The 24,630-nt window shown below is 39.4% G+C and overlaps 1 protein-coding gene across 2 annotated transcripts in view; it reads left to right on the forward strand.

Moving 5' to 3' along the window:
- Positions 1-24,630, forward strand: part of Sel1l (sel-1 suppressor of lin-12-like (C. elegans)) — a 47,404-nt gene that overhangs the window by 12,341 nt on the left and 10,433 nt on the right. The window contains exons 4-19 of one of the 2 annotated variants that reach the window (XM_013015233.1): positions 3,934-4,101; positions 4,660-4,765; positions 6,252-6,414; positions 9,564-9,617; positions 9,733-9,792; positions 11,859-11,940; positions 12,282-12,436; positions 14,099-14,155; positions 15,190-15,258; positions 17,295-17,372; positions 18,399-18,461; positions 20,498-20,585; positions 21,227-21,375; positions 22,351-22,516; positions 22,954-23,028; positions 23,668-23,840. In XM_013015233.1, coding sequence (XP_012870687.1) covers positions 3,934-4,101; positions 4,660-4,765; positions 6,252-6,414; positions 9,564-9,617; positions 9,733-9,792; positions 11,859-11,940; positions 12,282-12,436; positions 14,099-14,155; positions 15,190-15,258; positions 17,295-17,372; positions 18,399-18,461; positions 20,498-20,585; positions 21,227-21,375; positions 22,351-22,516; positions 22,954-23,028; positions 23,668-23,840 — 1,706 coding nt within the window. The remainder of the gene's footprint in view (positions 1-3,933; positions 4,102-4,659; positions 4,766-6,251; positions 6,415-9,563; positions 9,618-9,732; positions 9,793-11,858; positions 11,941-12,281; positions 12,437-14,098; positions 14,156-15,189; positions 15,259-17,294; positions 17,373-18,398; positions 18,462-20,497; positions 20,586-21,226; positions 21,376-22,350; positions 22,517-22,953; positions 23,029-23,667; positions 23,841-24,630) is intronic. The other variant, XM_013015242.1, reaches the window with a different exon arrangement.

Below are 24,630 nucleotides of genomic sequence, written 5' to 3' on the forward strand. Positions count from 1 at the left end.
CCCAATTAACACATTTCTGGGGCTGGTTTGTTTGGTTGGTTGGTTTTGCAGCTTTCCCTGGTTAGAACAATCCCTTTAGCCTTTATAAAATCGTATTTATGATTTTATATGTTGCCATGTTTCCAGATCCCCTAGCCATAAAATACAAAGCCACTGAGGATTTCCAGGTTTCTTGTTTGTTTGTTTGCTTGCTTTTGTCTTAAAGCAGTTTACTCAAACCCGTAGTAAGAGCAAGTAGGAATTTGCTCTGTTAATGTTAAGGCAGCTGGGAAGGATCCAGGAATGCCAGAATGTGGTGGGTGAAGGGAGGCAGAGAAGCTAGCAACTTAAGCAACTCTAGCAGCCAGGAATAGATGCTTCTTTTTGTTTGCGGGGGGGGGGGGGGGGGGGCTGGTTGATTGAAAGTTTTGCTCCTAGGACCTCAGAGCGCTACACACTTTTAAAATTTTTAGCCCATCTTGGGGAATTTTGGGACCTTTTCTCCTCCCATTGGAGGACAGAACAAAAACCAAAGGCATTACTTCTCAGGTGCATCACTATTTTTAGCCACTAGGACCAAAAGCAGTCAGGAGATCCAGCAAGCCAGCTTTGCTGTGGTTGGACCCTTACTTTTACATCTGAAAGGGAGCTTTTACCTCTCCTTACAGACAGAAGCTGTCACAGACGGCTCCAAAACCACCTGGACACTAAGGATGTATTGTGCCCTGGATCTTATTCTTGCTCTTTATAGACAATGCTTTCATCATATTGTCATGTGTTGGCTTCACTCTAGCAAATCCACCACTTATGTACTGACTGTAAAGAGGTGCCCAAGACCATCCCAAGATGTGATGATTTGCTGGGAAGGAATCACAGGACTTGGCTCTGATTTATTACAGCAGAATACAAAGGTGCATGGGGCAAAGTCTAGAGGAAGCAAGGAAGCAAGGCACAGCTTCCAAGGATCCTGTCCCACCCCAACCCACTCCAACTCTCAGCCAGGTCTTAAGGCCTGGCTCTGGATCCAAGTGATCTTGGCTAAAACTGGGGAGAAAGAAATTCTCAGGTCTTTCTCAGCCTTACCTGCAGCAGTTTTTCAGCTTATAAAAATGAGAAACCAAAAGCCAAGAATCACTTCTTGAGTTTTGGCTTCGATCAACTGAAGCCAGAAAATTTGCATATGTAGATATGAGCTGTGGGTTGAAGGTCTTATCTGAATTGATAGATAAGTCTTTCTCATGGTGCCAGGGCTTTAAGAAGCCAGTTTCATTCTCAGCAGGGTTATTTCCTCTAGGGAACTGGAATGAAAATTCAGAGCAAATTTTGCCTAGTTCATGGGACCTAGTTAAATTACAGGATGCACTAAATTTCTCCAGTGTATTGTGACAACCCATATGAAATGCCACCTACTAGGGAAGCTCCTGAGAGACCTAGTGCCTAGGGTTTTGACTGAGGATGCAGACACCTCTGTCTAGGATGTCCCAAAATTGTAGACTCTAACAAGGAAAACTGAATGAGCACAAACCATGTTTGAACTTGTGACCTGGGCTCTGTCTCTGAGCTCTTTCACTAAAGGCTAGTGCTCTACCACTTTGAGCCACAGCACCACTTCCAGTTTTCTGGTGGTTCATGGAGATAAGAGTCTCACTGACTTTCCTGTGCAGACTGACTTCAAACTGCAAACCTCAGATCTCAGCCTCCTAAGTAGCTAGGATTACAGGGGTGAGCCACCAGTGCCAGGCTCAAACCACATGTTTGTACAAACAGTTTAGGCCCAGTGAGGCACTTTTTTCAGTTAGTATGGAAAGAACTCTACTGAAATCTAAACTCCCAGATACCAGCCAGAAACCTAATAGCTCTTTCAACTGTGTAAACTATTTTCTACACTTCATCTCAGTAAACAGTTGTTGAAAATGAATGAATGGCCCCTAAGAGTGGAATGGTCATTGGAGTATGTATTAGTAGAAATTCAAATGTTCAACTCTTTGAAAAGAGAAAGAGAGAAAGGACTGGGGATGTTGTGGAATTCTCTATTATAGCTGTTTTAAAAGAACAAGTTTGGTTGCAAATAACAAAAAGCAAACAGTGGCAGAATCCAGGGTTTTTATAGTTTGAATAATCAGAGCTCCACAGGTCACCCAGTCAGATCTTGTGCCATCAGGGACTCTAGCTCTTTCCTTCTCCCTGTTTGCCTCCATAGTAAATTAGTCTCATTTTTTTTTATTATGAAAATACCGTACAAAGGGGTTACAATTTCACGGGCAAGATAATGAGTACATTTCTTATCAAGCATTGTTGCCTCCTCCTTTGTTTACCCTTCCCATCCCTTCCCATACCTCCCGCACCTCCCACCCAGTCCTCCCACACACACACCAAAGTTGTAAAGTTCATTTTTCGACATAACAACTTGTACATCTCATTGTTGCAATGGGTCCACCTGTATCCCTATTTAAACTATTTGTTTTTTCCCCTCCACAAATTATACCAACATCAAATACAGTGAAAGCAGGGGTTATACTATGGGGGAGGGACATACAAAGCAACAAAGAAATCATCTTATAAATATGTTAGAAACAATTACATGAAAGAAAAAAAAACATTTGAATACTTATCTTGGGGTTCATTTCCCTAACATCAACTTATCTGAACTTTTCTGCTTGACTCAGACATATTACCTTACTGCATTGTTGGTGGGAGTGTAAACTTGTTCAACCACTTTGGAAAGCAGTATGGAGGTTCCTCAAAAGACTCCACATAGAGCTCCCCTAGGACCCAGCAATCCCACTTTTGGGCATTTACTCAAATGATCACAAACAAGGCTATACTAAAGCTACCAGCACAACTATGATTATTGCAGCATTATTCACCATAGGTAAGATATGGACCCAACCCATATGCCCTTCAGTAGATGAATGGATCAAGAAAATGTGGTATATATACACAATGGAATTCTATGCCTCCATCAGAAAGAATGACATAGCCCCATTTGTTAGGAAATGGAAAAACTTGGAAAAACTTATATTAAGTGAAGTAAGCCAGGCCCAAAGAAACATAGGCCCCATGGTTTCCCTTATTAGTCTCATTTTTATGTCTGTCCTAGATGTTCAAAGCTGGTAGTTCTGTACCTCCATGTCCTCTATCCTCAGGCATACCTGTAGCAGAGTAGTCAAAGCCTTCCCAAAAGATACCTTGCCATTCTGCTGTTTCCTAAAAGACATCCGTGAAGTGTTAAATGAAAATACCGCACTGTGAAATAATTTGCTTAATATATGTTAGGTAGTGTAGAGAATCAGAACTAATCAGTCTCTGATGTGTTTAGGCCTTCAACTGACTGTACAAAGTTAATTCACGTTATAGAGTATAACCTGCTTTACTCAAAGTCTACCAATTTCAACGTTAATCTCATCCAAAAATCATCTTCCAGAAACAGAACCCATATTTAACCAACTATCTAGACAATGTGACCCAGTCAGATTGACACACAACATAGATCTCATATGGGAGAAAGAAGGCAGGGAAGCCTTTTTAAAAAAAATCATATTTATAAATTAAATATCTAAATCTTACTTTCTACTATATTAACTCACTAATAAACATTATATAGGCAAGTTTCAGTTTGGATAAGTGGATAGAGTCATACATCCTGAGGATACTTCTTTATTTTTCTTTTTTTTTCTTTTTTGTTGGTTGTGGGGCTTGAACTCTGGGCTTGGATGCTGTCCTTGCACTCTTCAGCTCAAGGCAAGCACTCTACTGTTTTGAGCCACTTCCAGTTTTCTAGTGGTTTATTGGAGATAAAAAGTCTCAAGGACTTTTCTGCCCTGGCTGGTTTTGAACCTCGATCCTCAGATCTCATCCCCCTGAGTAGCTAAGATTACAGGTGCCACTGGCACCCGGCTTGAGGATACTTCTTGCCTAAGTTGGTGTTTAGCTTTTTATTTTTCCTCTTCCCAGTCTTAACTGCCATCGAAGGCACAGCACATGGGGAGCCCTGCCACTTCCCTTTTCTTTTCCTGGATAAGGAATATGATGAATGTACATCAGATGGGCGGGAAGATGGCAGACTGTGGTGTGCCACGACCTACAACTATAAGACAGATGAAAAGTGGGGCTTCTGTGAAAGTAAGTATTGCTCAGTAGGAGAAATGTCCACATTGGTTTCTATACAGAGCAGTATTTTTGAAGGCCCTAAACACCAAATCTAGACAATATTTAATAAAAGTACTTTCCTAATTTTTATTATGTAATTAAACACTTTATCCTTGCAAGATAATGTAGTGCTACAGAGAGGGCTAAAGTGTTCTTTGACCAAACAGTTTTTTTCAGATTATTGTTTTCTAATATTTTTCTGTTCTTATTTTAGTTAACCTTGGCATAGAATCTAAAATTTTAGTTGAATTATATAAACAGTATCAGCATTAGTAACTCTCTAGCAGTATCCTGATAGTGTGTGTGTATAGATAGATAGAATCATTTATATATTTTGTATAGCACTCTTAAATAGGTTAAATGGGAACATTTAACCTAGGTGTTCTTAGAGTCATATTTGGAAATAGTGAAGAAGTATTCATTTTCTTTGTATGGACACCCAAAAGAAAGAATATATTTCGATGTCTGACAAATAATTGCTATAGTATTCAAATCCACTCAAATGCATGTGATTTTTTTTTTTATTTTTAGCTGAAGAAGAGGCTGCTAAGAGACGACAGATGCAGGAAGCTGAAATGATTTATCAAACTGGAATGAAAATCCTCAATGGAAGCAATAAAAAGAGTCAAAAAAGAGAGTAAGTAGCACTGTTAAGTCCATTCTTCCCCAAGATAGACCACTCATGCAATAAATAGCCAAGAATTTACTTTACAAAACTCCTGCTAAGGGCTGGGCACTGGTGGCTTATGCCTGTAGTCCTAGCTAAAGAGATTGAGATCTGAGGAATCATGTTTCAAAGCCAGTATAAGAATGTTGTAAGGTGAATCATAACAGAAGCCACATTTTGAAATATAGATTATTGGAGTCTTTATTATACAGTTAACAGGCCACAGGCCGTCTGTTGTTACAAAGGCCTGCAGCACGCAAATACCCATAACACAGCTAGGAAACATGCTAAAGAGGAAAGAAGTAACAAAAACAATACCAACAAGCCAATTCGGCCTCAATGGAGAGCTGAATTGGGACGCCATGATGACCAGAGATGAGCCAGGAGACTGGATACAGGACACGATCACGGATACACACATGGCATGGCATAATGGCACTAGGCTGATCCAGCCTAAATAGGACAATGCAAGGGGCAGGTACATAGGAAATTCTCAGTCCCAGGCACTGAACTGACAGGCTCAATAACCTATCAGCCAAGTGTCTGCCGCTGCCTCCAGGGATCCAGACACACCCATTACCTGGGAGGCACGTGATGGGCGGGGGGTGGGGGTCCTTCCCCCAGAATGAAGACAAGATGCCAGACCCTACAATCCACCGTGTGGCCTAATATGGCACCGGCCAGACCTGATCTTCTTACTTCTAGAAGATATATCTTACAAACTTTTATCTCCAGTTAACCAGCAAAAACTTGTAAGAGATATGGGCAAGTGGTAGAGCACCAGATTTGAGGGGGGTGGGGGGAAAGCCAAGCAAGAGTATAAGGCACTGAGTTCAAGCCCCAATACTGCTTAAAAAACAAACAAAATAAACCTTTGCTATCAGAGACACAGAAGATTTGCCATTACTTTTATTAATTTTAACTTATAAGTATTGGTCCCAAGAATCAACAGTGAGAAAATTTTAAATCAGACTAAAATTATAATTAAGAACCAAGAATGCATATACTATTTAGGGCTCAAAATAGTAGAAAACAAAGAGAAATATCAGGTATGTCATTTCTTGGTTTTGCTTTGAAATTTTCACTGAAACTTAAAATTTGTACTTGGGAGGAATGTAAAACAGTGATTATACAGCCTGTGCAGAGTGAAAAGGAAAATTGTAATTTATTTGTGCAATCTTCACCTGACACCATTATATTGAAATTCTGTTATACAAGCCTAGTTAACCTTTTACATATTTTTAGAATTAATTGGTATAATTAGACTCCCAAAAGTCTAAGATGACAGGGAGAACCCTGCACCTTCTATAAGTCAAAGTATCCAGGGTACTAGTAGAGGAAATTTCATACTATGAAAAAGAAAATTATTTATGTTGCACTTCAGTAGATTTTTTTAATCTTTTAAAGACAGTCCAAAACCATTGCTAATTTGTTTTGTAATTTCTTACATCTAAAGAGCATATAGGTATCTTCAAAAGGCAGCAGGCATGAACCACACTAAAGCCCTGGAGAGAGTGTCATATGCTCTTCTGTTTGGTGATTACCTGACACAGAATATCCAGGCAGCTAAATCAATGTTTGAGAAGCTGACTGAGGAAGGCTCTCCCAAAGGACAAACTGTAAGTGCAATTTCCAAGAACCTCTGCACACCTCACTGGGTATACTAATAGCAAAACTGCCCTTTATGCCCTCACAAGTGAGACTGGATGGTGACATGTCTTTTAAGTACTATATTAATTTTTTTTTTGGGGGGGGGGGTCTGGTCTGAACTCTGAGCCTGAGCGCTGTCCCTCAGCTCTTCAGCTCAAGGCTAGCACTCTACCACTTGAGCCACAGCGCCACTTCCGGCTTTTTTCTTTTTGCTTATGTGGTGCTGAGGAATGGAACCCAGGGCCTCATGCATGCAAGGCAAGCGCTCTACCACTGAGCCACCTTCCCAGCCCCCTATATTAATTTTTTTAACAGACCATTTTACCTATCTTTTTGGATGCTCCTTTCCCTTAGTCTGAGAACATTTGTGACTAAAGATATATTTGCAGCCTTTCCAAATTAAATCTATAGAGAAATAATTCATTGTTGCATTTATTCCAAAATTCTGATATTCAGGCTCTTATTAACCAGGTACGGTGGTATAAACCTTTAATCCCAGCTACTTGGGAAGCACAGATAGAAAAGATTTCAGTTGGAAGTGGCGCTGTAGCTCAAGTGGTAGAGCGCTCGCCTTGAGTTGAAGAGCTGAGGGACAACGCCCAGGCCCAGAGTTCAAGCCCCACGACCGACAAAAAAAAAAAAGAAAAGATTTCAGTTTAAGACCAATGCAAAAAGTTAGGAGACACCATCTCAACCAACAAGCCGAATATGGTGGTATGCGTCTGTGATCCTAGCCACTAGGAGACATTGGTTAGGTGATCAAAGCCCAAGGCTGACTGTAGACAAAAACACAATTCCTATCTGAAAAAAAAAGCAAAAAGGGGTAGAAATATAGGTCAAGTAGTAGAGTGTATACCTACCAAGCACATAGGTGGTAATGCTCCACCCACATCTAAGCATTAATAATGTTAGGGCATTCAGAGTTTTCTAGAATTTTTTCTTGATATATATGTACTTGTGAGTGTTGATTGAAATGAAATGCATTGCCTACTGTTCCATAACTTGCTCTTTTCAGTCAACATCCTTCACCCTTCCAGTCTAGCCATTTTTTACACTATATGGTACCCACAACATACTGATTGATAAAGCATTGAGCCAAAAATTCTTGTACCCATTTTGTCCAAGCAAGTATCCAGTCCACAACTACTGTATTTATATTCATTTCTAACAGCCCCATGCCTGTAAGGTTTTTTTTTTTTTTCTGTGTTAGAGACAGATCCAATATAATTGGTAGAATTCCTCTGTATCCTCAAGTCATCCTTCAGTTTGTTTCATGTCAACTGTATTTCTACAAACAGGATGTCCCAGCTGTCCCATTGTAGAGGATGCTCAATATTCCTTGATAACATAGTATCTGACAAAGTTAGCCTAACAATATTAGTAATACAGAGATTGACACCTGGGTTTAAAAGGCCACCACATTTGCTTAAATTGCCTTGAATAATTCAAGTTTATTCAAGCTATGAAATGTGCTTAAAAAATAATAAAATTTCATAGAGAAAGTCTGTTTTCATACTAAGCAGTTAACAACTTCTACGAAGCTGAATACGTAATGAGTTTTCATCTTCTTTTGTATTTTTAGTGCTAGGTATAAGCATATGCAGATTGTATATCTTAATTGCCCTGCTTTATTTTCAATTCTTTTCTCTCTCCTTTGCTTAAGTCAGTTAATATTAGCTTCATGTGTTATTACATAGATCATCTTCAGAGGCATTTTGCTCTGAAGAATGGTTTCACTTTATATAGCATCAGCTGCCTGTAGTAATAGGTCTCTGCAATGTCACAGCACATTATATATATCCTACAAAGCATTCTCTCCTTAGTAATCAGTTCTTGATGATTCAACAACAGGCAATGCCCCCAAATGACAGTAGCTTAGCACTCCAGAGCTGTTTCTTGTTCATGCCAGGTTCAGTTGAGCTCTCCTGCCTGCATCATCCTCTTACACATTGTATCTCCTGACCATGTCTGCTAACCATGTACTTAGGATATCCAGAACACGGGGTTTCCAGGCCACTAGAAAGGGAAAAGAAAGAGCTGAAAATGTCACAGGATGTTTTTAACAGCCAAGCCTAAAAAATGGCTTACATACCTTTTATCAGCAGCAGAGTTCACAGGCCTACCTAATTACAGGGAGGCTGACATGTAGAGGAACTCATGGATTGCCCCAGCTTTCCCTGCTGCACCTTCTTTATAACCTGAGTGTCTTCAGGATGATGCGCAGAAGGTCTGAGTAGAACCTCATCAATGCAGGGTTTGGTGGTGGTGCTTAGGAAAGGCCATTGTACAATGGCCTTTCCCCCTTGGTGCCCTGCTGCTTTTTCACTCCTAGGATTATTTTAGTACTCTCTTGTTCATTGTCATTGTGCATCCCACTCTGCATAGACAGAAACAGACTGATCTAATAGTGGGAGAGTGGTTTTTGTCTTCTTAACACTATCCACAAAGATGATGTGAAAATCAGGTTTAACTTTGTTTTATAGTTAATGTTTCATTAGATTGTTATTAATCTTCTAACTAAACTTTTTTACTTTTTTTTTTTTTTTGTCGGTTGTGGGGCCTAAGCACTGTACCTCAGCTCTTCAGCTCAAGGCTAGCACTCTACCAAGTGAGCCACAGCACCACTTCCAGCTTTTTCTGCTTATGTGGTGCTGAGGAGTCAAACCCAGGGCCTCACGCATGCAAGGCAAGCACTCTACCACTGAGCCATCTTTCCAGCCCACTTTTCAACTTATTTAAGGGTGCATTTAATTTGTCAAGCCCAAATATATCTCTAGGCTATTCCACAATTTGCATATTTGCCTTCAAATCTTTATTATGAAAAAGATCATGCATCTTTTTTCTTTTTTTTGCCAGTCATGGGGCTTGAACTCAGGGTCTGGGCACTGTCCTTGAACTTCTTTTGCTCAAGGCTAGCACTCTACCACTCAAGCCACAGTGCCACTTCCAGCTTTTTCTGTGTATGTGGTACTGAGGAGTCAAACCCAGGGTTTTATGTATGCTAGGCAAGCACTCTCCCACTAAGCCACATCCCAACCCTGCATCATCTTATATACAAAAATGTGTTGAAAAAACTTTCACCAAAGGAAGAATTTTCACTTTTATTTTTGTATTTCAGGCTCTTGGCTTTCTCTATGCCTCTGGACTTGGTGTTAATTCAAGTCAGGCAAAGGTAACACTATTAAAGCTTAATTGTATCTCATAATTGGAATTGATTATGTATCTCATAATTGAAATTGATTAAATATTGACCTGTGTTAAATTAAGTGTCTTTTATCCATTCACAGGCTCTTGTGTATTATACTTTTGGAGCTCTTGGAGGCAATCTAATAGCCCACATGGTTTTGGTAAGTATGACTTCAGTAGAAGGCCTATATGATTAAGAAACAGAAAAAATTGTGTTTACAGTGGCCACTTTTTTACACTTCATGATTAAAATTTACTGAAGACTAAATATTCAATTGAATGTCCTCCAAATTCTTACTAATAGGAATAAAAATTTGAATCTACATGGAGATGAAAATTTTCCGTACACTGGAATTATCAGTATGCTTTTTTGGATTGAATTATGATAGATTTTTATATCTAGATTGATGAAGGACTTACTGTACAAAGGGGTATATCCTATAAAGGACCTTAAGAATGTTCCTGTGTTCCCTGATAACATTGATCACTTAAGTAGCTTAGTAAGTAAATATAGAATCTTTCCTCCACATGATTTTTCTGCCAGGATGCTTAATCTGCCTCTCACTTAGGGTAAGTCACATGACCTCTGACACATGGCACTATATTTCAAGTGATTATAAGGTGATTTTAAGTTCATTGTGGCAGGAATATAAGAGATAGACTAAGTTGACATGAGAGGAAAAGTAGAGAAACCAGTCCAAAATCAGATCTATAGGCTTGGTCAGTGATGGTTCTGAGACTTAACAAAAAAGGAAAATCCAGTCCTTCCTACCTGGCCAGCCAGGTAGATGTGATGATTTTAACCACACTTTTTTTTTTTTTTTTTTGTCAGTCATGGGGCTTGAACTCTGGGCCTGGGCACTGTCCCTCAGCTCTTCAGTTCAAGGCGAGCGCTCTACCACTTGAGCTACAGCGCCACTTCCGGTTTTCTGGTGGTTTATTGGAGATAGGAGTCTCACGGTCTTACGTGCCCGGGCTGGCTTTGAACCACGATCCTCAGATCTCAGCCTCCTGAGTAGCTTAGGATTACAGGCATGAGCCACCAGTGCCCGGCCACACATTTTTTTTTTTAATGAACTTAAATATCATTAAGATTCAGAAGATAACATATATGAGCTTCCTTCAACAAGATTTTGATATAGAAAGGGAAATAAAAGGAGATCCATTATAGTATTATACATTGTGAAAAATATCAAAGAACATGGATTGGAAGGGAGCAGTATTTAAGGAGGTATTTCTTAGGAAAAAAGCAAATAAGGTTTTTCAGGGGGTAGTGGTTTTTAAGTGGAAGAAGCAGGAGTATGATGCCCAAGCAACCGGAGCAATACATGCAGAGTACAGCAACAAGAGACATTCACAGGAAAATCTAAGCTCTGTGGTATAGAATGCCCAGCGGTTGACAGTCAGGACAAATGGGATATCAAGCAAAGAGGGCTTGAGTCATGCCAAGGAGTGTGAAGTTGGTCGGAAGCAGTTGAAAAATGGAAGGAAGTGTTGGAAATATCTCTTACTCATGTTCATCTCTTTCATTTGTTGGTTTACTCTGGTAACATTCCTCAAATTACTAACTGAAAATTCCTTTCAGGTCAATTTTTATAAAACACAAAACTTGGGTTTTTGTATAGGACATATATATTAAACATTTTCATAATTCTTTTCAAAATTAGTTACCAAACTTCTTAAAGAATAGATATAGATTTAGAATATTAAGTGTGCATGTTATTAAATCATTAAACCTTGAGGATTGCTAGAGTTTATAAAGTTATGTACAGACTGACTCCTAAGAGTTCTACTTTGGTAGACTTATGGTCTTCATGGTTAGCAATCTTCCTACTTTTTCTGAAGTTACTGCTGTTGTTTCTGGGCCTACTTCCAGTAGTCTCCTTTAACCCTTTTTGTTAACTTATTATTCCTTTACTGGCTTGAAAGATCACTCCTTCTTTTGAAGACTAAAATAAGATTAAAGTTGGTCTGTGTGAGAGCCTAAGTAATTCGCTTTTATGCGAAAAGTACATACTATTATTTCTGGGTCTTAGATATTGTCTAAGTGTTGAAGTTACTAAAGATGACCTCAGAACTTAAAGCTGGAGATAAAAGAGATGCTAGTTTATTTGGATCAGAGCACAACAGAATTGCATTCTGAGTATGTTTTAGCTTCATTTGTTCTAAGAAACACTGTCACTAAAACCTATGAAACTGGCATTTCTCACCTGAATGTGTCTTACAGGGTTACCGGTACTGGGCTGGCATCGGAGTCCTCCAGAGTTGTGAATCAGCACTGACCCATTATCGTCTTGTTGCCAATCATGGTAGCTATTTTTTTTTCCCATTTCACTTCCCAGAAAGCAAAATGGAATTAACTTTAAATACATCTGTTATTATTGTGGCACTTGAATATCATAGCTGTCATGTGGATTCATCCTTAAGCTAGATGATTAATTTTGTTTGGATTCTACTTCTTAAATATTTTGTGGAAAATTGTGAATTATGTATTATATAATAGTTTACAATTTGTGATCGATAGACTACTGTAGAAAAAGTAGCATTAACGTGTGTTAGTCAAAAAAACTTGGCATCTAGAATGATACTTCTTTCTATGAGACAGTCCTCTGACTCAACTCTCCATTGTTGTTTTGCCCTCATATTTTAGTTGCTAGTGATATATCACTAACGGGAGGCTCAGTAGTACAGAGAATACGGCTGCCTGATGAAGTGGAAAACCCAGGAATGAACAGTGGAATGCTAGAAGAAGATTTGATTCAGTATTACCAGTTCCTAGCTGAGAAAGGTGACGTACAAGCACAGGTATGTGCTTAATCATCTCAGGGAATATCTTCCTACATTGATTATTTTAATCTGGGGAAGGGATACACACATCTCTTAAGTAACGTATATATTGTTCTGAGCAATTATTAGCTCACCTTAGGAACACTAAGGAAAAAAAAAAATACCAAGAGTCCCTGAGTTTATCTGGGATGGGACCTAGGTCTTGATAGTTACTTAACAGTTGGCCAGATGGCTCACCCACATACCACAGTTGGAAGTTACTACATGTATGGGGCACCACTGACACTTGAAAGCTTTTGGAACTCTTAGAATCTCAGGTGCTCTCAAAGCAGCTATATATACTGCTCATGGTTCTTTTGTTCATCTTAGTTTGTAATCTCTTCAAAGTTGCAAAAAGGTTTGTTTAATGTGAATGGATAATGTTGGCCAAAGTACTCTACACGCACAAGCACTTGTAGGCTTCATGGCTTATTTTTAATGGTAGTAAGATGGAAAGAACTATACCATCTATCTTCTGTTAGGTTCCCAGTTGTTTCTGATTTAAGATATAGAAATGAATAGTAGAAGCCAGGTACTGGTGGCTCACACCTGTGATCTTAGCTACTTAGAAGGCTACGATCTGAAGATAAAGTTTCAAAGCTAGCCTGAACATAATAGTCCATGAGATAGTTTCCACCTAACTAGCAAAAATGCTGAACTGGAGGTGTAGTTCAAGTGGTAGAGTACCCACACTCCAAGTTCCTTAGATAATTTTCTTCGTTGCCTGAGAAGTATCTTTAGTATTTCCCTTAAAGCAGAAAATCCGTTTATTTCAGCCTTATTTCAGAAGGTATTTTGTGATTTAAAGCATATTCTTTCTTTCTTTCTTTCTTTTTTTTTCACTCCAGGCCTGGGCACTGTCCCTAAGCTCTTTTTTTTTTTTTTGGTTGGTCATGAGTCTTGAACTCTGGGCCTAGGACTGTCCCTGAGCTCTTCAGCTCAAGGTGAGTACTCTACCACTTGAGCCACAGCACCACTTCCAGTTTTCTGGTGCTTAACTGGAGATAAGAGTCTCACGGACATTCCTGCCCTGGCTGGCTTTGAACCACAATCCTTAGATCTCAGCCTCCTGATTAGTTAGGATTACAAGTGTGAGGAGCTGGGAAGGTAGCTCAGTGGTAGAGTGCTTGTCTTGCATGCATGTGGCGCTGTGGCTCAAGTAGTAGAGTGCTCGCCTTGAGCTGAAGAGCTGAGGGACAGCGCCCAGGCCCGGAGTTCAGACCCCACAACCAGCAAAAAAAAAAAAAGGATTACAGGCGTGAGTTACTGGTGCCCTGCTTCCCCAAGCTCTTGTACTTAAGGCCACCACTCTACCACTTTGAGCCACAGCACCACTTCCAATTTTCTAGTGGCTAATTGGAGATAAGAGTTCCATAGACTTTCGAACCACAATCCTCAGATCTCAGCCTCCTGAGTAGGTAGGATTTACAGGCATGAGCCACCAGCATCCAGCTTAACATACCTTTTTATTACATACAAATTTTATGCAAATAAAATAGAATAGTATCTTTAGGACTTAGGACTAAATTTCTAGTCTTCGTATCATAACCTTTTTATGACCAACTAGTTACTTACTAGTCTGGTTTTAATTATATGTCACATGCCACCATTTGCTTTTACTTTATTTTTGTTGATTTTCAGGTTGGCCTGGGACAACTGCATCTACATGGAGGGCGTGGAGTTGAACAAAACCATCAGGTAATGTTCCTGTTGTAGGCTTTCCTGATGTTATAGCATGAAATGTGTTTTTTTTTAATAGTCAGTGCTAATAGTAATGTTATGGCACTTAAATGCTTATCATACCTGAGTAGTTTTAAGTAAAATCAAGAGGAAATTGTATCCCAGAATAGGCTATTTTCCTTTTATTTTGTGTGTTTTTTTTTTTTTGAGGGATCAAATCTTGGAGTCTTTATTATAGAACACTAGCAGTCTGCAGGCAGCTCCTTGTAACAAAGGCCTGCAGTTTGCAAATACATTAAATACTGCTAGAAAACAGGCCAGAGAGGAAAGAAAGAACAAAAACAATACCAACAAACCAATTCAGCTCCAATGGAGAGCAGAATTGGTATGCCATGGTGACCAGAGACGAACAGGAGTCAGGACACAGGACGGGAACACGGAGACACATGTGCCAGGGCGTCTATTTTCCTTTCAAAGATTTGCCTTTTACAGATTTTTTTTTTTTCCTCCCAAGGATCAGTAGTAAAGTACACAGAAAAATCTGATCCTAGCTCATATTGCCTGTAAATAATACAAGTCTTCTTAGCTCTGATGTTTAGGGAACACAGGAATTTCTTGGTGAATATAAGCATGAGATAAATAATACCTGACATACCTGACAGACAAAATAAACAGGAATATTCAGATTTCTATTTGAAATTCAGATAACTAGGTATTTTAGTTTTTAAAACCACTGTAAGGGCTGGGAAGGTGGCTCAGTGGTAGAGCGCTTGCCTTGCATGCCTGAGGCCCTGGATTCGATTCCTCAGCACCACATAAGCAGAAAAAGCCCAACGTGGTGCTGTGGCTCAAGTGATAGAGCACTAGCCTTGAGCTGAAGAGCTGAGGAACAGTGGCCAGGACCAGAGTTCAGGCCCCACGGCCAACAAAAACAAACAAACAAACAAAAATGAACTATAATACAACAAAACTTTCAATGTCCTTGAAATAAGTATTTTAGCTGAAAGAAGTTCTGTTAAAAATGAATTCTTTTTCATATATTTGTTTCACAGAGAGCCTTTGACTACTTCAATTTAGCAGCTAATGCTGGCAATTCACATGCTATGGCCTTCTTGGGAAAGGTACTGTACACCTGTGAATGTGTTAGGCAGTAGAGAGCGGTGTCTGCATAGTGAGCACATGTTGTATTCACAAGCTATAATTTGCAAACATAAATTGGGAGTAGAATCTGTTGTATAGGTATTATAACCCTGTCTTAAGAGAAATGCTATTCTGAAGCATTTTCTTGGACAAACGTAACGGCACTTGTTCCAGTATCTTAATCCTTTGTTGAAATTAGCTATTGCTATCTGTGCTCCTACTTTGTGAGTATTGCATGCAGTATTGAGGAATGACACTCTGTGATGTAGTGTCTTGTTAAAACAACTCTGTTTTCTCTTGAAGAAAAGAAGTTGGTTGAAATGTATCTACAGATTTCTTAAAGATCTTAAATATAACAGCTCTGATCCACCTGTCAGTGCAGTTTTTTCTCATGGAAGAAAATATTTACACCTAAATATTTAATAGCTCTCATTGTGGAAGAATCTCAAAACTTTCTCTTTCACTACCTTAAAAACTGATGCAGGGGCTGGGAAGGTGGCTCAATGGTAGAGCACTTGCCTTGCATGCTCGAGGCCCTGGGTTCGATTCCTCAGCACCACATAAGCAAAAAGAAAAAAAACGGAAGTGGTTCTGTGGCTCCAGTGGTAGAGCGCTAGCCTTGAGCTGAAAGAGCTGAGGGACAGCACCCAGGCCCAGAGTTCAGGCCCCATGACTGGACCCAAAAAAAAAAAACTGATGCAGTGGAAACTCATGGTATTTTCATGTGTAACTAAGTGCCAAAGTAAGAAAGTTCAGAATGAAACACATTACAAACATTTTTACAGATGAAAATCTCATCAGTACTTATCACATGATCACAACTAGCTAATTGGAACCTGGTAACCTTACATTAAACATTATAACTATATAAAATGATATTCCCAGGGCTGAGAAGGGGCTCACTGGTAGAGTGCTTGCCTAGCATACTTTTGATTCCTCAGCACCACATAAGCAGAAAAAGCCAGAAGTGGCGCTGTGGCTCAAGTGGCAGAGTGCTAGGCTTGAGCAAAAGAAGCTCAGGGACAGCACCCAGGCCCTGAGTTCCAGCCCCAGGACTGGCGAAAAAGGAAATACAATGACATTCCCTCACTTATGTCAGCATACTTGAAAACTTCTTGAGCCATGCGCCAGTGGCTCACACCTGTAATCCTAGCTACTCAGGGGGCTGAGATCTGAGGATAATGTTTCAAAGCCAACCCAGGCAAAAAAGTCTGTGAGTCTCATCTCCAATAAATTACTCAAAAAAAAGCTAGAAGTAGTGCTGTGGCTCAAAGTGGTAGAGTGCTAGCTTTGAACATAAAGAGGCTCAGAGACAGCGCCCAGTTCCTGAGTTAAAGTCTCAGGACCAGCAAAAAACAAACAAAAAAGCTTTTCACTGCAGCTCTTTTGACTTTTTCCCTAAATTACTAATTAACTCTGTCTCTATCACAACTCTGCTTATTATTTAATATGTATGTGGATAAAAAAAATAATAGCATTAGCATTCTCTTTTCCTTGCTTCTTGCCCCTTTGTCATATTTTCATGCATGCTGCTCCAACTGTTTGGTGTTTTGAACCTTATAGTTGTCTTGACTTGAAGCTCACCATTTCCTTTATCTTGAGGAAGCCATGGTGGAAGAAAAAGTGTAATATGCATCTGCCAACCCTGTCCTTGTCCCTGTTTAGTCAGCCACTCCTCTGATCCCAAATGAGTTGTCACCCATTTGGCTGCCCAGGGATAGTAGGAAGATGATTCATTTAGAACTGGAAATTTCTTCTTTTGAGATAAATCTGTGAACTGACATTCACTTTTACAAATAGATCATAAATTTAATACAACATCAAACACATAAAAATATTTTAAATTTTTGCCGCTTACGAGTTTGCTTTTACTTCTAAAATGTCTTGCGGACTATTGTAGCCTTGTAGATGGATTTCATGAAACTTAATAAAACCCCAAATGAGATGAAACTGACTGAAGAGCCGTGTAATTAGCAAGAGGGTTACAGCTTTCAATGAAGTGGGATCTCTTTTCCAGATGTATTCGGAAGGAAGTGATATTGTTCCTCAGAGTAATGAGACAGCTCTTCACTACTTTAAGAAAGCTGCTGACATGGTAAGACTTCATGACTCAATTACTGACATGTGAGCCACAATGCTGATACTTAAATAGTAAATTTATTGTGTTAGAGGATTAATTATAACTAACCCATGCCATAAATTATCAAAAGTATGTCTGTAACTATGGTTCCTGCAAATGTGTTGCTTAGACAAAGGTTTCCCAATATAAAGCAATTCCTTTTTGAGGAACTAGATTGTTGAATACTAACTGTATTTAAATGTATTTGAAACCAGGGAAGTATTGTTTTTTAGCTACAAAACGTAATAGTTATATAATCTACCTTATTTGTACTGCAGTTGTAAAAAGCTTACATAATCTAGTTCTTTCAGTAATCCTAATAACACAATTTAGGCTTTCTTAGGCCTAGAAAATCTGCCTATGGATACCTATGCCCCACTGTGTGTACTTAACCTCTTTGCCAACTACTGTATTACTATACTTTCAAATGCACTTGAGTGCTTCCCAGAGGAATTCTGTGACACTTTTTTTAAGATGTCTTCTATCCTTCTAGGTTGGGCGAATTCTAGATTTTTCTCTTTTGAGTTTCAAGACATTGATTACCTTTGTTCCATGATGCTCTGCTAAGTCTTAAGTATGTCTTTGCACCTGATAACAGTCTGCTGTTAGCACATGACTGTTAACTCTACCCCATGATGTATTCATTCTCTATTGGGGCAGGGGTTGCCAAGAAAACGCTACCAAAAAAGTATAACTTGCTTTTAATTTTCATGCAATACATTAGCCATGTTTTGTATCACAAATTCGTGGTACAGACAAAGTAAGTCACCAAAATTAGTCCTTAAGTGCATTTACTCTTTGCTCTTGAAAACAAAGTAGTAACAGTCCCCAAATGTCTAAAAGTCAGATTGTTTAGGCTAAGGAGGAGGAAGTTTTGTTTTGAATGAAAACTATTAAGATATGTTTTGAATATGCTTGCAAATGATTTCTTTCACAGTCATTTATTCTTGCCTTTTTGTAGTGGAATCCTTTTTACTCTTGTCTGATTTCTCTGGTTCACAGGGCAACCCAGTTGGACAGAGTGGGCTAGGAATGGCCTACCTCTACGGGAGAGGAGTTCAAGTTGTAAGTGTGCAGTCTAGCATTCTGACTTTTTGTAAGCAGTCAGTTGATGAGGGATGAAATTTCTCCTTAACCAGTTTCCAGTCAGCCCAGGTGAGGCTGTTCCATTGTAACCAAAGTTGAGCTTTCTCCTGTGGCCTCTGAGTTACCTTGTACGCCACAACCCCGTCTCAGCTGTCATCTTAAAACAGCTCCGGCTCTGCCTCCTTCTGAAGGAGTGACACTATTTTTCATTCTTCCGTGTTTGCGCTCTACCCTCCTTTATTGTTCCCATTTTTCAATGTTTAAAAAGCTCCCTTGCCTTATTATTTACTTACGTATTTATATTTCTTGGCAATACTAAGGTGTGAACTCAGGGCCTTGCTCTTGGGACACACCTCTGGCCTTCTTGACTTTAGGTTATAGGACCTCACTTTTTGCCCAAGCAAAAACCTATACCTCCCACATAGCTGGGATCACAGGAGTGAAGTACCATGCTCAAGTTATTTGTTGAGATGTCAAATCGTGATCCTCTTGATCTCTACCACACAACTCATTAGAATTATAGGCATGAGCCACTGGGCCAGGCCTACTCTTGCCTATTTCTTTACTCAAGCCTAACAAAATGCTCAAGTCTCCCATTTAGACGAAAAGCTTTCTATCCTGACCTTTATTCCTTTGAACTGCCTACCACCTGTCTTATCTATAGCTCTTCAGTTTAAAGCCAAGTGTGAACAGGTTTTCCCAAGCCAAGGCTTGCTATTCATTCTTCTTGGTGGTCAGCCTTCTGCCTCATACAATTATACTGTCTTTGACCAGTTCACCAGAGGCTCCCATATGTCAGTCCAGCTGATGTTTTCTGGTTCTACTTCGTTTGAATCTCTCTTCCTTGGGTTCTGTGACTGCAAGCTATCTTTATTTTCTTTGGACACTGGATCTTATTCTCTGCTACCTCCTGTGGGGATATATCCCTGATTCATGATGCTGGTTTGTAGGATCTCTTCGAGCAAGAAGTTCTTTTTATTTGGGCGTGAAATTAAGAGCTAGATTGAAAAGTTTAATTTATAGTTATCCTCTAACACAAAAGACATTAATTTGGCCTCCTTTGATTCCTTCTAGTCATTTTAAGATACTAAAGTTCAGAGTCATATTTATTTTAATTTTAACCTTTCTCTGGGGATACACATGACATTTAAAATCTAGTAACCACGATATCTGATAAAGTACACAAAGAAGAAACAGATAAGGAAAGATTCATTTGCCTTTTTTTTTTTTTTTTTTGGTCATGGGGCCTGAACTCTGGGCCTGGATGCTGACCTTCAGCTCAAGGCTAGCGCTCTACCACTTGAGACTCAGCGCCACTTCTGGCTTTTTCTGTTTATGTGGTACTGAGGAATCGAACCCAGAGCCTTATTGCGTGCAAGGCAAGCACTCTCCCACTGAGCCACCTTCCCAGTCCATCATTTGCTTTTTTGTTGTTGGTGGTGGTAGTCATGAGGCTTGAACTCAGCACCTGGGTGCTCTCCCTAAGCTCTTTGGCTCAAGGCTAGCACTCTACCACCTTGAGCAACAGTAACACTTGGGTTTTTGAGTGCTTAATTGAAGATAAGAATCTCACAGGGATGTTCTGTCCAGGCTGGCTTTGAACCATGATCCTCAGATCTCAGCCTCCTAAATAATTAGGATTATAGGTTTGAGCCAACAGTGCCTGGCTCATTTTCCTTTCTTAATATTAGAAAAAGAAAATTTTAAAAAGGTTAGTAGAAAGAACAATTATTTCAGATCTGGTAGTCTAGTAGTATTTATGCTTTCTGAGAATAAACATACAGATTTTTAAACAAAAACTCAGTATTTGTTTTTCTTCAAAATCTTACCTACTAATCCTGACCTGAAGTACATTAACAGATATGTATTTCATAAATAAAAAGTCCAGGGAGTCCTTTTAATGACTTATCAGGAATATTTTATGTATGTTTTGTTCATTCTTTTAATGAATGAAACTCCTGACTTTATATCTCAGTCTTTTGAGTTTTTATATCATTTTGACATGTTTTTTACAGAACTATGATCTGGCACTAAAGTATTTTCAGAAAGCTGCTGAACAAGGCTGGGTGGATGGGCAGCTACAGCTTGGTTCCATGTACTATAGTAAGTAACCATGTAATCATCATGTAATTAATGATAGATACAGGAAGATCTGTTTTCCACTAGGTGGCACTATGATGTGAAAACGGGAACTATCCAGTTCTGCCTGATGAATGTGCTCCTAATTTCAGTTATTTGTGCTTTATTTATTTATTTATTGTCGGTCGTGGGGCTTGAACTCTGGGCCTGAGTGCTGTCCCTCAGCTCTTCAGCTCAAGGCTAGCTCTCTACCACTTGAGCTACAGCACCACTTCCGGTTTTCTGGTGGTTTATTGGAGATAAGAGTTTCACAGATTTTTCTTGCCCGGGCTGGCTTTGAACCACAATCCTCAGATCTCAGCCTCCTGAGTAGCTAGGATTACAGGCATGAGCCACCAGCACCCGGCTTGCATTTTATTTTTCATTATAAGCTACGTAGTTCTATATTAATACATTATCTTTATCAAATTCACATAGTTCACTAAGTAAGACTTTCATTAGAACTTTATTCCTTATATAGATGGCTTCTCTAAGCCAGCTGTAAGACATTGATCAAGACACATTGTATTCCTAATGTGCTTTTTTGAATGACAAACTCCTTCATACAACTATTTGAAGATAATAAAACTTAAAAAAAATAATAATGTGATTTTGTTTTCTTATAGATGGCATTGGAGTCAAGAGAGATTATAAACAAGCCCTGAAGTATTTTAATTTAGCCTCTCAAGGAGGGCACATCCTGGCTTTCTATAATCTAGCGCAGATGCATGCCAGTGGGACGGGGGTCATGAGATCCTGTCACACTGCGGTGGAGGTAAGGCCTCTCCCACCTACTTAGTCAGGAAATGGGTTTGCCTGTCCTTTTCATTTTGGTTTTCTTTACATGCTGTCCTCTCCTCTACAGCAGGTAAAGGCTGAGCTTACTGGAATTAGTATAGTGAGGAAAGATTCTGGGAGTCTGTGTTTATTTTGTCTTTCCCTATTCAAATCAGTAGAAGAACACCTGTTGGTGTCTGCTGAGACAGGACCTGATTAATAGTCAGCACTAAAAAATAGAAAATGTGGGCTTAGTGGTAGAGTGTTTGGCTACCATGCATGAAGCCCTGGGTTTGATTCCTCAGTACCACATACACAAAAAAAAGCCAGAAGTGGTGCTGTGGCTCAAGTGGTAAAGAAGCCCACAGACAGTGCCCAGGCCCTGAATTCAAGCCCCAGGACTGGCGAAAGGAAGGAAGGAAGGCTGGCCATATATTTTAATTGGAAACTTTCCTCTTTGGCTGTCCTCATTAAAATTGAGAAGATTTATTTTAGCACCAACCTTCAGAGGGTGAAATCCCATTGCAGAGGGTATGGTGTCCCAAAGCAGTTCATATCACAATACACAGGACACAGTACAGAAAAAAGAGAGGAGCCCATGACAAGACAAGACCCCCCAAAGATGCACTCATAGCAACCTACTTCCTCTGACTAGGACCCACCTCCTAAAATATCCACAGCCCCTTAAAACAGTGCCCCTGGCTGGTGACCACATGTAAAACACATGAGCCTGTGGGAACATTGCATATTCAAACCATAGTAGTTGGGTAATAGGACCGGTACTGGAGCTTCAACTCAGGGCCTTGTGTTCACTTGGCTTGCTTATGGCTGGTGCTGTACCACTTGAGCCACATCTCTAGCCAACTTTTTCAGAGCAAACAAAAGGCAAGCTGCTAGAGATTCATAGGGTAAACCTAATAACCACCAAGATTTTAGCCAAGATGCAACAGTTTTTTTGTTTTTCTCTTTGCAGTTGTTTAAGAATGTATGTGAAAGAGGCCGTTGGTCTGAGAGGCTTATGACTGCCTATAACAGCTACAAAGACGGTGACTATAATTCTGCAGTGACACAGTACCTCCTGCTGGCTGAACAAGGCTATGAAGTGGCCCAGAGCAATGCAGCCTTTATTCTCGACCAGAGTAAGGCTCATTTAGTCCTGCCATAGTTTATTTCTGCATTCAATAAATACATTTCTCAAAATAGATTAAATACAAAACAATCATTTTCCAACACCAGATCAGAAGAAGTGTTCAGTGATTAGTTTCATTAGTTCTGTGGATAAAACACATTTCAGGAAATGGCACCATCCTAAATCCAATGTTTGAATTCAGTACTTTTTTTCTAGTACCTATTTAATTTCAGTACTTGTTTTTCTGGGGAGCTTTACAATTGTTCCGTGATTGCCAATCAATCAACCCAGGATATTGTAGTTGCTAGGCAAGCACTCTTCCACTAAGCTACATCTCCAGCCCCTCAGTGCTTATTAAATATTAGTGTTAGGCTCCACATATCCACCTTAACCCTGAAAGTCTAATGCCTCTCCTTAAATGTACAGTTTGTTTTTGTTTTTTTATAGGAGAAGCAACCATTGTAGGTGAAAATGAAACTTACCCCAGAGCTTTGTTACACTGGAACAGGGCTGCTTCACAAGGTGAGTGTTAATCGGGGATAAGAACCTCACCCAGGAAACTCTTTATATTAATTTTTATCCCTGATGAACGTTAAATTGTTATCATTTATCTTAAAATTGATCAAAGATATTAACTATTGTTTAACTTGTACAAAGTGGTAGTTTTCATGCCCAGGTTTCTCCATTGCATTCCAAAGTCTTTGTAAGGACATGTGATTATACTGTGGTTCACTGGTTTCTAGTTAAAAAGCCAGCTTACTCTATAAAATGAGAACTAAATAGAGCATGTAATAGAGTCCTGAAACCTAAAAAGACTTAGATTTCCAAACCGCTTTTTGTGGTAAATATTTCTTTCACATACATATTCCTCTCAATGTTGTGTGTCTAGCTCTTCTCCAGATCTAACTAGGGAACTGATATGTAAACTGTAAATAACATTATAAAATGGAACATGGTTGTTTTTACTTGCTGAATGATACAAAACATTCTGCAAAGGAGATATGTGTCTCATTTAAACTTTTACCAACTTTATAAAGTTTGTGTGCTACAAATTAAGATCATTTGTATTCTATAAGCATGTTAATGGAGGAAAAATGGCTGTTTGGTCTGTTTTAAGCACACTTTATTTATTGGCAATTTTGCATTTAACTTTTGCTGAAGGCTATACTGTGGCTCGAATTAAACTTGGAGACTACCATTTCTATGGATTTGGCACTGATGTAGATTATGAGACCGCATTTATTCATTATCGTCTTGCTTCTGAGCAACAACACAGCGCACAAGCTATGTTTAATCTGGGATATATGCATGAGAAAGGTCTAGGCATTAAGCAGGTGAGTTGGGATTTAAAGCAGATGTTTTAATAATATGGTTGGGGGAAATGCCTGTATATATAAGAAAAATGGACTTTCTTTAGAATTTCATCAATTTGAAGCCAATAAGGTGTATAATAGTGATTTCTAACTTTAAAAAACTCTTCTTCTGGGCTGGGAAGGTGGCTCAGTGGTAGAGCACTTGCCTTGCATGCATGAGGCCCTGGGTTGGATTCCTCAGCACCACATAAGCAAAAAGATAAAACCCGGAAGTGGTGCTGTGGCTCAAGTGGTAGAGGGCTAGCCTTGAGCTGAAGAGCTGAAGGACAGCACCCAGGCCCAGAGTTCAGGCCCACGACCGGACCCAAAAAAAAAAAAACTCTCCTTCTATCCCTCATGTTCCATCATATATGCGATATTGATATCCACAATATTCCATTAAGAATATTAAGCTAAAGACAGATTAATAAGTCAGAAATACTGTTATCTCTGTTATAGCTCATTATTTAAGAAAGTATCCATCTTTAGCCAAATTCTGATGTTTCTAAATCATTTTTATTCTAAATCATTTTTAAATTAAAGATATTTTCTTAGGGCTGGGAAGGTGGCCCAGTGGTAGAGAACTTGCCTTGCATGCCTGAGGCCCTGGGTTCGATTCCCCAGCACTACATAAGCAAAAAGAAAAAAGCCAGAAGTGGCGCTGTGGCTCACGTGGTAGAGCGCTAGCCTTGAGCTGAAGAGCTGAGGGACAGTGCCCAGGCCCAGAATTCAGGCCCTACGACCGGAGCCAAAAAAAAAAAAGATATTTTCT

This window comes from Dipodomys ordii, unplaced genomic scaffold (genome assembly GCF_000151885.1).
Source record: "Dipodomys ordii isolate 6190 unplaced genomic scaffold, Dord_2.0 Scaffold2, whole genome shotgun sequence".
NCBI lineage: Eukaryota > Metazoa > Chordata > Mammalia > Rodentia > Heteromyidae > Dipodomys > Dipodomys ordii.